This window comes from Pinus tabuliformis, chromosome 2_2, assembly GCF_031772625.1.
Source record: "Pinus tabuliformis cultivar Carrire ecotype Pingquan chromosome 2_2, CPIR1, whole genome shotgun sequence".
NCBI lineage: Eukaryota > Viridiplantae > Streptophyta > Pinopsida > Pinales > Pinaceae > Pinus > Pinus tabuliformis.
In genome coordinates, this window is record NC_142300.1 from 629268073 (window position 1) to 629283158 (window position 15086).

Consider the following 15086-nt stretch of genomic DNA (forward strand, 5'->3'; position numbering starts at 1 on the left):
GTTGAAAAATCAGATCCATCTTTGGAGGCTCTGCTCATACTATTTAACTGGCAAAGATGGATATGATTTTTCAACTTGTCCTAACGACGCGTCGACAAATGATTTATCTTGTATTAATATTGTTTAATATCAATATGATTAATATAATATTTTTTAATGTTCTAAATGCCATTGATGTCTAAAATAATAATCTTATGAAATGCTATTTAGGAATATTAATTTTAATACTTTTATGTTAGTGATGTTTATTATTTAAGTAAAATGTTAACTATATTTATATTAATAGTAAAAATAAATCTAGGGAATAATAATAATAATAATCAAGTAAAATGTCAACTATATTTATGTTAATATGTTAATAGATCTAGGGATTATTAATATTAAAAATAGTATGAAATATATTATTATTCTTAATATTCCTAAATATATAACTATAATAATAATATTATAAAATTAATTATTATTTTATAAATTATATTATTATTATTATTTAATAATAGTATTATTATTCTTATTCTTATTAATATTAATGATTTGAGTAATTTATTAATAGAATTTATTAATTAAATATAAATTTAAAACATTAAACTATCTAATGTAAATTTAAACTTTCTAATTATATATAAATTTTAGATCAATAACCATTTATAATAGATACTTTTTTAAACTAATTGACCATTTAATAAATTTTAGAAAAAACTTCATATTACATATAAATTTTAGATCAATAACCATTTATAATAGATAATTTTTTAAACTAGTTGAACATTTAATAAATTTTAGAAAAAAAAGATGATGGAAATTTCTAAAATACTAAAACGAAAAAAAAAGTAGTTAATTAAAAAACCGTAATCCATAGTTAAAAAACAATACTTAACATATTCTTAAAAAATATACAATATTTACATCGCATTAAGAAATTGAAAAAAATCGATTTTTTTTACCAAAAAAACTAGTAGAATATTTTTAAGCAATAAGGCTCTAAAATAAATTTTGAAATAATTATGATAAATTAATATATTTTATTGCTTTATTTGGTATTATTAAAATTTAGTTGAAAATATTTTGTTACTTTTGTTGCGAATATTAATTATGCTTCCTTTTATTCTCAGCAAAGAAATTATATTAATTTTTTATGAACCATTGAAAAAAAAACACTACTCTTTCTTCGCAGGGATATGCTAGTCTATAATTAAATCTTATTATTATAAATATATATTAAAATTACACTACAAATTTTTTGTTTGCAAAAAAACGAAACCTTACATTAAGGGTTCTTTGTTTAAAAAATGATCGATTTAGTGTGAAGTATTGTAAGTGCGACCCCCTCCAGGCCGTGTAACCCACGTATTTTTGAATAGAAAAAGCCTAACGTGCTGAACATGTTAGGTTGAAACCTGTCAAAAACGCAAATGGATATGGTACCGTGCTTAATATTGAAACTAAGGCATTTATTTGGCATATGCTGCTTAGTCTTCGGGGAAGATTATGTCAATGAACTTCGAATGGCTCATCTGCCTTTCCAAAGCTGGGTAATCATGGAGTTGGAACCTTAAAATGTCTTGGATTGGAGACTCGGATATGACATCCTGATTTTTCTACTCGTCCCTACAGAAACGGCTCCTGTTCAGGGTTATTCTATCTGCTTTGGGTAAGTTAGTGGGTCCTAAGGTTTTGTCTCTATCTGCATTTCCTGTTGGTTCGGGCATTACCATCCGCGTGTTTTTAATATCCCGTCCCTAGTTTTCATTTCTGGGTTTTGAAACAGTGAGCTTAGACTATCCATTTGCAAAATTCCATGCGTCGTGTAATCAGAGATATATTAAAATCGTGTTACTCAAAATCTTGTTTCGATCGCAGGTTTCTCATGCCCAATTCTTTCTGAAAATTGGCTCAATTTGCCAGAGCTACACTTCTATAGTTCCAACAGAACAGCATGTGATGTGGGTTCAAAAATCTGCCTGCATAAGAGGAGAATGTTGAATACATTGAATTGGGGTTTGTTGAATGCCAGGATTTGAATGCAGGATTTTGAAGATTTCACCAGGGAATGAAGTTGGGAGAAAACCCTTTTGGTTACTGGAAATTTAACACTGGTTGATCATTTCATAACATTTTATTTTGATGTTTTATTGATTTTAATTGGTTCATAGGCAAATCAGAGTATTGGCTATTTTGGGTTTGTTAAAAATCGGACTTTCGGGTTCTGAGGACGCAGTTAAGAGTCTCGCTCTCTGTGACTTGTAAAATTTGAAAATTTTACTACGTTTTGTTGTTGGTTGGAGAAAATTGCCTCTGATTGTGGGGGGTGGATTCAAGATTTTGGTCTTGCAAGGGCCATTACAGGCTTTGAATGTAAGAATTCTGGTGGTTGACATTCTCTGAAGATATTAGCCTAGTGGCAGATTTGGTTGGCAATGGACAGATGACACAAGAAAGAATTGGGTAAATTGACAAGTTATGATCTGACCAGGCGCAGTTTGAAAACCTCTCACAATGGTCCGAATTGTTGTAGTGACTACAGTATGTTTATTGTTGCTAGTTGTTTTACAGGGCTTTGCCTTGGCAGATTTGAAGGTTGGTGCCATCGGAATAAGGCAGCAACTGAGTGCTGAAAAATCTGATCAAGTTGATGCAGCGCCGACTCGGAAATTAGAAACCTCAGGCATTGGAGCATCAGGGAGAGAGGCTGGTAGCGGTGATAGTAGAGATGACATCAGCAAGTTTGAGGGACACAAGGATGGAGATAAAAGAGTGCCAGTGTCTACTGTTGCCTGGCTAACATTGGTAATGGCAGCGGCAACAGGCTTTGGTGCAGTGCCTTTCTTCTTTGTAGAAATAGAAGCACAGTGGGCTGGAATATGCAATGGGTTAGCAGCGGGAGTCATGTTGGCAGCAAGCTTTGACCTTGTTCAAGAAGGTCAGGAATACGGCGGTGGCAGCTGGGTTGTAATTGGCGTCCTGGCTGGAGGAATTTTCATTTTATGCTGTCAGAAGGTGTGAAGATAATGTGTTAGCTGATCTATGATTTACATTTCATTCTTCTTTTCTTCTCTTATATCTGATACACATTAATCAATCCGGAGAATGTGGAAATTTTGTTTGTCCCTTGGCCTGATTAGAAATAATGTTGACGTATCGCTTGAACAGAAGATTTGCTGTATTTTCGTTCGAGCTTTGCTTAGTGCACACTTTCAATAATATAGGTGTGATGCGAATAAACAGTGAAGAATGCTTAGGTGTCCTGATAATTGGAAGTGTTAATTGACAGTCCATTGCTGTTAACATGATATTGTGGTAATCCTTTCTCTCCATCTATAATAATCAAACTGGGGGATCTCTTATGCCATTATGGTGTGAATGAGGTTTTTTCCTCCCCTGTTCCAGGGTTCCTCTGTATTATGGTGGTGGAGCTCAGGGCTCAGACATAACCCTATGTTATCAGGAAACCACATTGTCATTGTTGCTTGGGATGTTTGTGGTGGCTACTTGCGGAATTTCTGATCATCGAAGCCTATCCCTTGTGATTTTGCTGATAATGTTATCAACGCCGTTTGTGTAGCCTGCCTGTCTTAGACTCTTCTGTCTCTGCCATATGGCATGTTCCTTGGCTTTGCTTATATTTTTGCTAGTTGTGCTTTGAAGTTATCTGGCAGACGCATTTAAGTGACATTGTTTTCCTATTTAACATTTTTGGAATGCTTATTTAATATTTTTTTTCTTGTCGTGAGTCCCGCTGTTAACTTATCAACTTCCAATCTTGTCAGGAAGCCACTTGCACATCAAATTTTAATTTTATATGATCCCATTTTCGTTCTTGACTATTTGTTCATTGTAAATATTATTTCCTTGGTTTGTGTCTAATATATAAATTAGATATTGTGACATACTGAGAGTATGCTATTTCTTCTGAATTTAGATTAGTTAGCTTTTTAAATTGTTGTTGATTTTCATATTGTTGACCAGGACATCAGCCATAGCTCATATGGGTCTGAGAAGGAGACAAATAAGTCTTAATTTGCAATTGGGGTCTTTTATTTGAGCAATACTTGAAGTGTCTCTCAACAGCAACAGAAGACTCATCTCTATTTTGCTTCTGACTGTGTAGTGGCTGGAACGATATGGTGAAGTTAGCATGCTAGATATAAAAGGGGCAGATGCCAGAAAGATGGTCCTGGTGGTTGGAATAATGACTCTTCATTCATTTGGCGAAGGTTCAGGTGTTGGAGTCTCCTTTGCAGGCTCAAAAGGACTGTCACAAGGTGTTTTGGTAACTATAGCCATCGCTGTGCACAACATTCCAGAAGGCTTAGCTGTGAGTATGGTTCTGGCATCACGTGGGGTTTCTCCAACCAATGCACTGATATGGAGTGTCATTACGTCCTTGCCACAGGTAAGATTAATTGCTATGCAAATATTTGTCACTATAATCAAGAAGGTTTTGGATAAATGAAATAAAATTATTTTAAGGCCCACAAATTATAAAAATAGGTCATTGGGACAAGAAAGAGCAATGCTTGATAACAACAATAAGAACTGGTTAGATCCAAAGCATTCTGGAACCTAGGTTAAAGAAATAGAGAATGAAAAAGTAGACAATAAGATGAAAGGGTGGGTATTAAAAAGGCAAACCCTAGATAGTGAAGTAGATAGTATATCAGAAGAATTAGAAATAAAGCATCCCAGTAGCAATGCTGCACCATTCAATTATGAAGGTTAGTAAAATTATTTATCTTGATCTCATACATGGAAAATTCAACTTGCTTGTTACTTGTAGCATGGTGAAAGTCTTTAAACTTTCTACTCATCACTGGTGTAAAACATTGACTTTATTAAAGAACTGGCCCCTTTTAGATCTTCCTGGATGTAAATCATCAAAACAAGAAGCATAATCCTGGGAGGGAATTCAGCGATAATGTTTCATAAAACTATGAACTCTTTTTTGTATTTGAACAGAAGCTGAAAAAATTATATTACAAAAAGTGCCGCTTTGAAGGTGAACAGCAAAGAGTACATAGAGAAAGCTGCTATGATTTGTCCAGTAAGCTAGGTGGATAGAATATGCCAAAAACAGAATATTAGAGCAATGTCTAATACAGATTTCAGGGATCTGTTTTTATAAGCCTTGGGTGTGGCTCCTCCATGGTTCTATAGAGGAGCAATTAGATTTATAGAGTTGAAATTATAATCCCTTCTATGTCCTACTTGACTTCTAGGCTTTATCTCCCTATGTCACTTTCTTTGCTTCTACCATTCTTCCTTGCCCCGAACCAAAAAAATCAGTGGTACATGGGGATGTGTTCCAAACTGTAGGGGACATTCTCCTTATTTTCCCGAGTTGTGGGCACTCCAAGAGGGCATTTCCCCATGTCTCCATTTGAGTGGGGTGCAATAGGGAATGTCCCCATCAAAAAATGAGATGTTCCCATGCTACTTTTTGACCAAAGTACGCCTTGTTGAGGGGGAAATGCTGAAATGGAAAATAAAAATTAATTTAATAAAATGAATGTAAACCTAATGCACAAGTAGATGAGGATGAGGGACCTGATGAGGTACAACTTGGGTTGGTTGGTGTGCCATTGAATATTCTGGAGAATGCAACTGATTTTGATTTAGATAATGACATTCCCATGGTTTGTCCTTATTCCTTCATGCAGTCACTAGATGTAGAAACTATTGGGCATTGCCTCATGTAGTGATTCTCATTTGTCATTGAACCTGTTCTTAGATCTATATCTTCTGCATTTTCTAAACATAATGAGAAATACAATAATGATAGATGATTTGTGAATCATGTTTGCTATATTATGTTACATCATTACATGTACTATTTATGATTTATTATCATGTAATGACGTGTGTTATTGGGGCATTGTTGATAGTTATGTGTAAGATTTTGGTAATTTATGTTTTAGTTTTCATATATATTTTATTTTTATTTTAAGTATGTCAGGGAAGGTCCCATATTTTAGAGACCCTGACATCCCTATGACATCCTTTCAATTTGGGGGGTGCTTCCACATGTCCGCTGGATGTGTTTCTCTGTTGTGTTGTCACGTCTCAGATGGTGAAACATTGCAAAAACAACAAAAATGAAAAAAGGAAACCTAAAAGCTATACAACATCCAAATAATTAAGTATTTATACATGGAGCTCATGATTTAGTTTTTGTAACTATCAATGGTCAACAGGTGTTGCCTTGTCGTGTTATCTTCTTCATAGTGAGTCATTTTGTTGGTGCCAGTGTCGACACCAATGATGGAGTCCAAGACAGAAAAAAAAATAAAAACAAAAGAAAAAGAAAAGGAAAGTAGAACATTCGAACAATTACTTTTCTGCCTTTTTTTTGGTTAATTTTCCTGCGGACCATTCAAACAATTACTTATACATGGAACTGGTAATTTTGTTTTTGTAACTATCATTCTTTAATCAACAGGTATCACACTGTCATTTTATCTTCTTCTCAATGATCCTGTTTGGTGATGCTGATGTCGATGCCAATGAAGTCAAAGATGAAATTGACACTAAACCATTTTGGTTGTCTAGAACTTCACTTGCCCATATGCGATTAATCATCTACATTTTAAGGCATCACTTTTCATGTCATGATTAAGCTTAGTTTCTCTAAGTTTCTCTAGATTCGTAGTTTATAATCCATCATCGCCTTTGTAATGAAAAATCCCTTATATGATTGGCTTTTGCCAAAGCCAGAATAATGCCGATACTGTAGTATTCTAGGGCAATACTTTTTTGCACTTAGATTTTCCTTTGCTTGTTCAGACATGAAACAAAATAGAATATACAGCAGTGAAATATCAATAACACAGCCTCCAATAATAGCACTGACAATCAATAAAATGTAATTCAATATTCTCCAACTCCAGTATACGTTCCAACCAACAATTTTATCAACTGAACTGAATATTCCTTGTACAAATCGAACAAGTCACCAGATTTAATCTATCAGAAATATAAAATCAACATCAGACGAACCTAGCCTGTTACAAGAAATTTATCAAAGCCTACAGACTTCAGGAATGTAACCGAGCCACCACTGGATGATAGACGAATTATTGGAGGGAATGATCACACTGCCTTTAATTAGGACTCTGAGATGCCTTAGGAAACAGCTTCTGCGCTGATCAATCTTGCTCTGGTCGCAGGAGGTTCTTCGGCCTGTCTCAGGAGTTCGGCCTATCTGCCATAAGGAAAATCTCAGTGCCTCAGAAAAAGTATGTCTTGCGGCTTGCTTGCCTCAGTGAAACTCGATCTTTCAGCTATAGAAGAAACTTGTGTTCCTCAGGAGACTTGCGTCCTACCTCTGTCAGCTACAGGAAAACCTTCGGGTGCCACAGAGTTTTGCCACAGTGAAAAACCTCAGCCACCACAGGAACTGGTGGATCTGCCTTAGAAAATTAGAGTTCGGCCTATCTGCCATAAGGAAAATCTCAGTGCCTCAGAAAAAGTATGTCTTGCGGCTTGCTTGCCTCAGTGAAACTCGATCTTTCAGCTATAGAAGAAACTTGTGCTCCTCAGGAGACTTGCGTCCTACCTCTGTCAGCTACAGGAAAACCTTCGGGTGCCACAGAGTTTTGCCACAGTGAAAAACCTCAGCCACCACAGGAACTGGTGGATCTGCCTTAGAAAATTACGTTCGATTTTATCACAGAAGGGTTTCAATCTCCTTAGAGAATTGGAGGAGTTTTCCAGATAAATGCATTAGCCCTTGTCTTAGACCCGCTATGATTAAACCCAAGGATACTTCGGACTGTCCAGTAGTGGTTACTCAGAGAACTCGGCCAGCTTCGGTGCAATTGGATTTGCTCGTATAGCCAGTGTATATGCTCAGAACTTCTCGTATGATTGCAGAAGGGTTACCGCTGGACTGCCTCAGACTTTCCCAAAGGATTTGCTGTTTCCTCAGATAGTTGATTTCTTAGAATTCCACAAGGTCCTTGCTGTTTCTTCAGGTAGATAAATCCATGTGACCAGAACAAAAAAACAAATAGAAAGATAAAAGGAGAAATGACTAGGCAGCGTGGGATCACCTCCACCAAAACTAGTCGAAGGAGAGAGTTAGGGCCTTAAAACCCTCAGAGCCTGAGGCTCAAAGAAAAAAAGAGATGAATGATCCAATCCAATCATGCTTCAAGTACTTTTAAGCCTCTTTTATTTACTATTTATAGATTTCCATGAGGGGATTTTTTTCTTTAATTAATTGAGTGATGTTCACATGAAGCCCTGACTTTGGGCTTTTTTGCCCCATCTGCCCCAAAATTTGCGCAACATTGGGTATTTTGAGATTTTCCCCTTTATCGAGGACTATAGCCTACAGGGATCGATAGGCTACTTTGTCCCTTGGGCCAATTAATCCCTTAGGGACATTACACATACCTTACAAGAAAACAAAGCATCTTGAGCATTGCTGTATTACAATTTGAATCTGCAGGCTGGAGAGCAAAATTGTAGGCCAACTTTGGAGACGTAGAGATATGCATCAATGGAGATGGGAAATTGATTCACATACTAGAATGATTGAAGGAATATGGTGACCAAAAAATGCTTTAAAACTTTTGTTGCTGAGTGCCACCAACCTTAAGTTACTGGATATACAAGTTTCGCCAGCTACGGTACCTACTGCAAATTGAAGGGAAATCTAAATGAAACATTTCAACTTTGTTGCTATTTTTTATTCCAATTTCTGCCCAAAAATTTACTTGCATGTGATAAAATCACATAGCGGTTGAAATATTTTGATCAATTGCTTTTGGCATCCCTTTCATGGACATTGACTAAAGATTTGAATAGAAATTGAGACTTTTGGAATGACTTGTAAAGTGTTGCTGTTTCTAGGTGCTACAATAGACTAAATTCCACACGCTTTAGAACGCTGTGATTTATAATAAGTGAATATACCTTAGCATATTCCCTTTTTAAATTTGGTACTCTCTCAAAAGGAGTAAGTACCAATATAGACAATTTTGAATGGATAGTCAAAGAAAGGTTCATTGGAATTGGAAACCACAAAGAACTCGTCAAGCAATGGCTGCATCTTTGCCAAGCCATCAATTAATTATTCCAGCTATGCAATGCCCATAAGCTTGTGAGGGTATGAGTTGAGATGATATTTTTGAATTAAAATTTATAGAGAACTTGTTCTGTCAGTGATAGGAAAGGGTAGCTTTCTCTTCTTGAGGTGGCGTCTCCAAATATTTAAATCTTCTGAAGGAAAGAGACAAGTTTGAAGATAGTCTTGAGATGAAAGGATGAACCCCAAACTTGTATAAATTTCTGCGTTCTTGACTTTGAATGTAAAACAGAAATTTCACTTCTTAACTAGAGGTTTCCATGATGTTTACCTTGTGAATTTTCAACATTAGGACTATTATGAAATATAAACAAAACAACATCAACAATGAACACTATTTCAACTCTTAACAACCCCAATCCACTAGGCAATTTAAGAGATAAGATACCAAGGTTTTCTGATAAGTTTCATCCCTCGAGGGCAATCTTATCATGCACATAACAGATCAGAAAATCACTTATGACAGGAGTAAATCTGTACTATATTCCTCAAAGTACATGGAAAATCACTTAACATTTGTAGCCTTAACATATGCTAAATCATCATGACATATAAATGTTGGGAGTTACAAAACCATGAAATTTTTTATGGTGGAAAATCAATTTTGCAATTACACTAGTATTTGACAGCGGGAAACTTCATTAGTATGCATAAAGATGAAGTGCATGTACATACCAAAGCCATATCCCAATTCTGTTACAATCCTCTAGCTTTTCAAAACCCTAGCTCACACCAAGTAGCTCCAACAAGCTAGCATCACACAAGCATGTCCTCCAAGGCAAGACATCTCTTCTTCTTCGCTTTAGTAAATACAACCTAGGGTTTTATTTGAAAGCCCTAATCTCCAAATCTTCAAGGTATGAACATTGAAACCATAACACTAGTATTCAAGATGCTACAAGAAGCTCCAAGAAATACAATGACTCCAAGATGAGAGAGATAAAATACAAATGAAGGTCCAAGAGAGTCAAGAAGACATGTTTGTCGTCCTAGTCACATTTGTAACACAAGATAAGGAACAAGAAAGAATGAATGTGAAAGGACTTTGTCCTTCCTCTATATATATGAGAGGCGATGGGGGCTAGTAATACACATATGGACCTATGCCCTTACAAGTAACCTAGAGAGGCACATGTAGGCTCACACATGTGGAGCGCTACAGTGTTAAGTTACACATGTCAAGCTCCAATCTGATGTTGTCCACAAGAAAGGTTCCAAATGCAGGGGTACTTCACAATGCTCCTTCTACAAGCCACAAATGACTCTAATGAATCTCTTAAGCCATGTGCTTCACTTGGTCCACTCCCTATACACAAACATTGTTGCAACCCAAGCATCCCCATTTAAACATCTAAGCTACCCCATGTTATCTAGGGCTCATTACCCTCCTCTCGAGCGCCAACTGATCCTCCTCCATTGTCGAGTGTTCTCCAATCAAATAACCACTTCCATGTTGCTAACATGTAGAACATCATCAAACTCTTTGAAGATCTCCAACGCCTTAAGGAAGTATGTCATGCAAGCACCCAACTAAGGTCAAGCAACCATTGAGCAAGCCATTTCTAATGTGCAATTCCATCACGAACCATCTCCAATGTGCAAATCCATCACATACCATCAAAGGGCTGATCATACACCATCTATCCCAAATCTCGTGAAGCACTCCCAAACATGGTGTAAATACTTTTGGAGTAACCTTGAAAGCTAACAAAAGTCTACTTAGATGATGGTGAGGCTCTTTTTGTTTATATGGATCATATGTTGTAGCATGAGGCTTTGGACTCTCTTAGTGCTAGCTTGGTCAAATGACAACATGCTAGTTTCCATATCTCAAAACATAAAGGACAATAAGTTTGATGGTTGTGTTCATGAGGTGCATCTTGGATGAAATGTCATGAAAGTGTATCTGGGAGCATTGTATCTCAAGCGAGAAAGTGAGTTGTGGCCCTTGTTGAGTCAACTATGAAAAATATGCCTAAAATTGGATCAAGGTCTCGAGAATCAAACTCCTAATTGTGTACACCATGTTATTTTTCCATGATACAGGAGTCTAGGTTAGAATCCTAGAATCTTTGATGCTATCAATCCAAGTATCATGACAAACTACTTTGCACAATGGAATATAAAATGCAGTAAATCAACACGTACACAAATATGGACAACTTTTTACAAAACCCAACTTTGTATATTAATAACTGATAATACAACTGTCTAGGGCTCTTGTACTAAGGATAGTGGCTGTCATACATCCACTGATACAAGAATACAAGGACAAGATACACTGATGATCTCGCTGATGTAGTAGACAATCACAACTCCTCTTGCCGTACCTTGAACACAATTGTTGGTCCTTCTGCGCCCAATTTGCAACTGTTAAACTTGGCAACTAGGGCCAAAATCCATGTGGGTCATCTTATTTATGGCCGCTGATATTTTTCTTGGATCCCTCTCATCGAGAGGTGTAGGATTGATCTAAAGATCGTAAATTCCTACAAAGTATTCATGGAGTTATGAATTTATTTGTGTTATAAGACAATTCGTCAAGGTCGGCCATCAACCAAATAAACCCCATATGTGCTCAACGTTTTAGTATAAATAGAGGTGGCCTTCAAGTCATTTCAACACACACTTGGGATCTCTTCCTCTCTCTACTTGTCTTTGGGTTTTAGTAGGAGGAGAGATCCTAAGGGATAACGTTGCCCTGATCCAGAAAGCCGGAACTGCTGGAAAAGCCAGAAAAGTTGGAAAAGCTGGAAAAGCTGGAAAAGCCAAAAAAGCTGGAACTGCTGGAAAATCTGAAACTGTCGGAAAAGCTGGAATTGCCGGGAAAAGTTAGAACTGCGAGAAAAGCCGGAATTGCCGAAACCACTGAGAACAGCCGGAACTACTGGGAACAACCGGAACTGTCGGGAACAACCGAAACTATTGGAACTACCGGAACTGCCGAGAACAACAGGAATTGCAGGAACTGCAGGAATTTCCGGAACAGCCGAAACTGTCGGGAACAACGGACACTTTCAGAATTGCCGGTAATTGCTGGAACAACTGGAGCATCTGTCTCCGAAGGAGAGCAACATGCAAGGGACAACTAACTAACATTGGGACAGTGGTATGGTACTTAGCAACAAATACACCAAGCATGCAATGTTATAGCTAACATGCAAGGGACAACTAGCATGCAACAACAAGCATGCTAGGGACAACAAGCAAGCAAGGTGCAACCAACACATAGGTCAAGATGGCAACATGGTGCAGCAATGGCACATAGTGCAGTACAGTGATGGGTATAGTCATGATTAATGAAGCGTGATGAGATGCAGCATAATGATGATGGGTGCAGCATGGTGTAGCGCGGTGAGGTGTAGCATGATGATGAAATGCAGCACAACGATAGGTGGAGTCACCTTGGAGAATCAGTTGAAGCAACATGTCTTCAACTGATCTCATGTATCATCTTCTTAGAGATGATCTATGCTCTTATCTAGATAAGTCAAAGTGTTGACTTTTGTTGTAAACGTGCTATCTCTCTCTCACTCTGTGTTGAACTATTGAAGAACATATAAGAAGAATTGATCAAGGGTTTCCCCACATTGGGGTTTGTCCCTGGCTAGCGCCACATCTTGTGTCCTCTTGTCTTGGCTTGTCTTCTGCGATTTATATTTATGTTCTATCTGTAGTTACTTTAATGCTGATGTGATTGCTAATCTGGAAAAGGTATTGAGCTAACTGTGAAAATTGAAATAAATTGCTTTAGCATAGAACATACCTAAAATTAACATGGTATCATAGTTGAGGTGAAGACAATGCCCAAGCAAGAGTGAAAGACAGTTGGGAAAGGACAAAAGGATTAGTGGATTCCTTTTCCCTCTTCAAATTCACTGAGGGTGAAGTCGTAGTAGAGAATATTATCAGAATGGCGTAACAGAAGTTTCTGATGGCCTACCTAAAGATCACTTCATTGGGAAGTTCGGATCTAAGGGTGGAAGGAAAGGCGGATGCCTTGGTTGCAATAAATTTGGCCATTATGTGAAGGAGTGTCTGAATGGCAGAGACACATCTCTTGATGAAGATAACAATCATTCTAGGGACATCTTCAATGATCAAAGGAATGACAGGTAATGCAGGTCATCAAGGAAATGGTCGACTCTTCAAAGAAAGCAAGGAACCCCAGGTATGAAGAATCAAATGTTGTTTATGATAAGATAAAGAAGTGTTATCTTGTGGTCCTCTCCTTCAGATTCTTTGGGAATCTGGCTTATTGATTGTAGTGCTTCAAGGCACTTCTTCAGATATATGGGTGCACTCTCTAATTTTGTAGAGATGGAAACAATCGTGGGATTATACTTGGAGCTGATGCCACCTATCTCGGAAAGGGTGTAGGGAATGTTATCCCTCAATTGAATGAGGGTAACTCAATTCATTTACAGAATCTCTTTTATGTACCTGATCGCAAGAAGAACCTTGTGTCCATTTCAGCGATGGAAGTCAAAGGTTTCAGGGTGGCACTCATCGATGGAAAGGTACGTGTTTGAAAATAGAATTTTGAAAGATGTTTTTGAGTTCAGGGTTGTATCAAGTTGTAGGAAGTCCACCGGGGACCATGTCCATTGACACATAGCACTGAAGGTCTGTGAGTCAGATGGTGATAGGGATGCTTGAATTCAAAAAGAGCATGAAAGTACATGTCTGACATGTATCGAAAGAAAATCTTACAAGGGGACCATACCCCTCATGTAGCAGGTCCACAGGTTTGGAACAACCCGAGGGGTTTGAGATTGATGATCAGGAATCTCACGTATGCAGGTGGAAGAAAGCCCTCTATGGCTTGAAGCAAAACTCCCCGGGCGTAGTATGAGAGGATTGATAGCTGTCAGATGAAGCTGAGATTCACTAGGAGTGAAACCGATCCAAACCATTACCCGAAGGTTGTGGATGATAGACCTCTCATACTGGCACCTTATGAGGACGACCTATTTCTGATAGGTGCAGACCTTCTCATTTGTAGAAGTAAGAGGGAGTTGGATTCCGAATGTGGAATGATAAACTGCAAGCCTGTGACTACCTCGAGGATCTTAACTTTAAGAAGTTATATGGTAGTGATGTTGGACCAGATTTGGGAAATGCCTCTAAGTTTCATAAACTCATTCGCGTTGATGTTCTTGGTGAATTTCCATCCGGACATATGTTTTGCAGTTAGCATGGTGAGCTCATATTTGGTTGAGCCTCACTAGATTGGTGCCAAGAATCCTCTGAGATATCTTCAGGGCACAATCTCTCATGGATTGAGATACACTGCCGGAAATATGAAACTGCACGATTATTCGAATGCTGAGTGGGCAAGTAGTGTGGAGGATCACTAGAGCACTTCTTAGTGTTGGTTCTCTTTGGATGCTGCTTCAATATCATCGATGAGCAAGAAGCAAAAATCGGTTTCTATAAGCACCGCCGAGACCGAATACATAGCTATGAGTATGATCTCGTGTGAAGCTGCATGGTTGTAGAAGCTCTTAAGTGAGCTGTTTGTACACATGATGAATACCACTGTGATTCTCTGTGACAACCAGAGGCGGGGTTCGATTATTGAGGAATCCCATATTCGATGATTGCTCCAGCAGATAGACATCAGATACTGCCTTATCTGGGATATGGTATGGTAAGTCGATGAGCGAGGAGGCTCCATCGCATTGAGACTGATGTACAGGTCGCAGACATTTTGTCAAAGCCCCGGGGAAAGGTAAAATCTGTGACTTTCCAGAATGACCTGGAGTCGTTGAGAGACCTTCTTATAAGGGTCCTGCATGTTGCATGCATTGAGCTCTGGGGGGCTTGGGGTACTTACTGGAGCAACATACGACCACAGGGCGTCTCACCCTCCCCTGGTGGTGTGCTATGAACATGATGATTAGTTCTCTTGTGGGCCGGGATGATTAGTTCTCCCGTGGCAACTGTGGAACAAGATGATTAGTTCTCCTGTGGGCCGGGATGATTAGTTCTCCCG

At 38.0% G+C, this 15086-nt stretch overlaps 1 protein-coding gene across 1 annotated transcript in view; it reads left to right on the top strand.

The window, feature by feature from the left end:
• Nucleotides 1–1409: 1409 nt before the first annotated feature.
• LOC149194201 (ZIP metal ion transporter family) overlaps nt 1410–15086 on the top strand; it is a 70361-nt gene continuing 56684 nt past the window's right edge. The window contains exons 1-3 of the mRNA XM_089405061.1: nt 1410–1651; nt 1861–2997; nt 4109–4393. Coding sequence (XP_089261187.1) covers nt 2497–2997; nt 4109–4393 — 786 coding nt within the window. The 5' untranslated portion in view covers nt 1410–1651; nt 1861–2496. The remainder of the gene's footprint in view (nt 1652–1860; nt 2998–4108; nt 4394–15086) is intronic.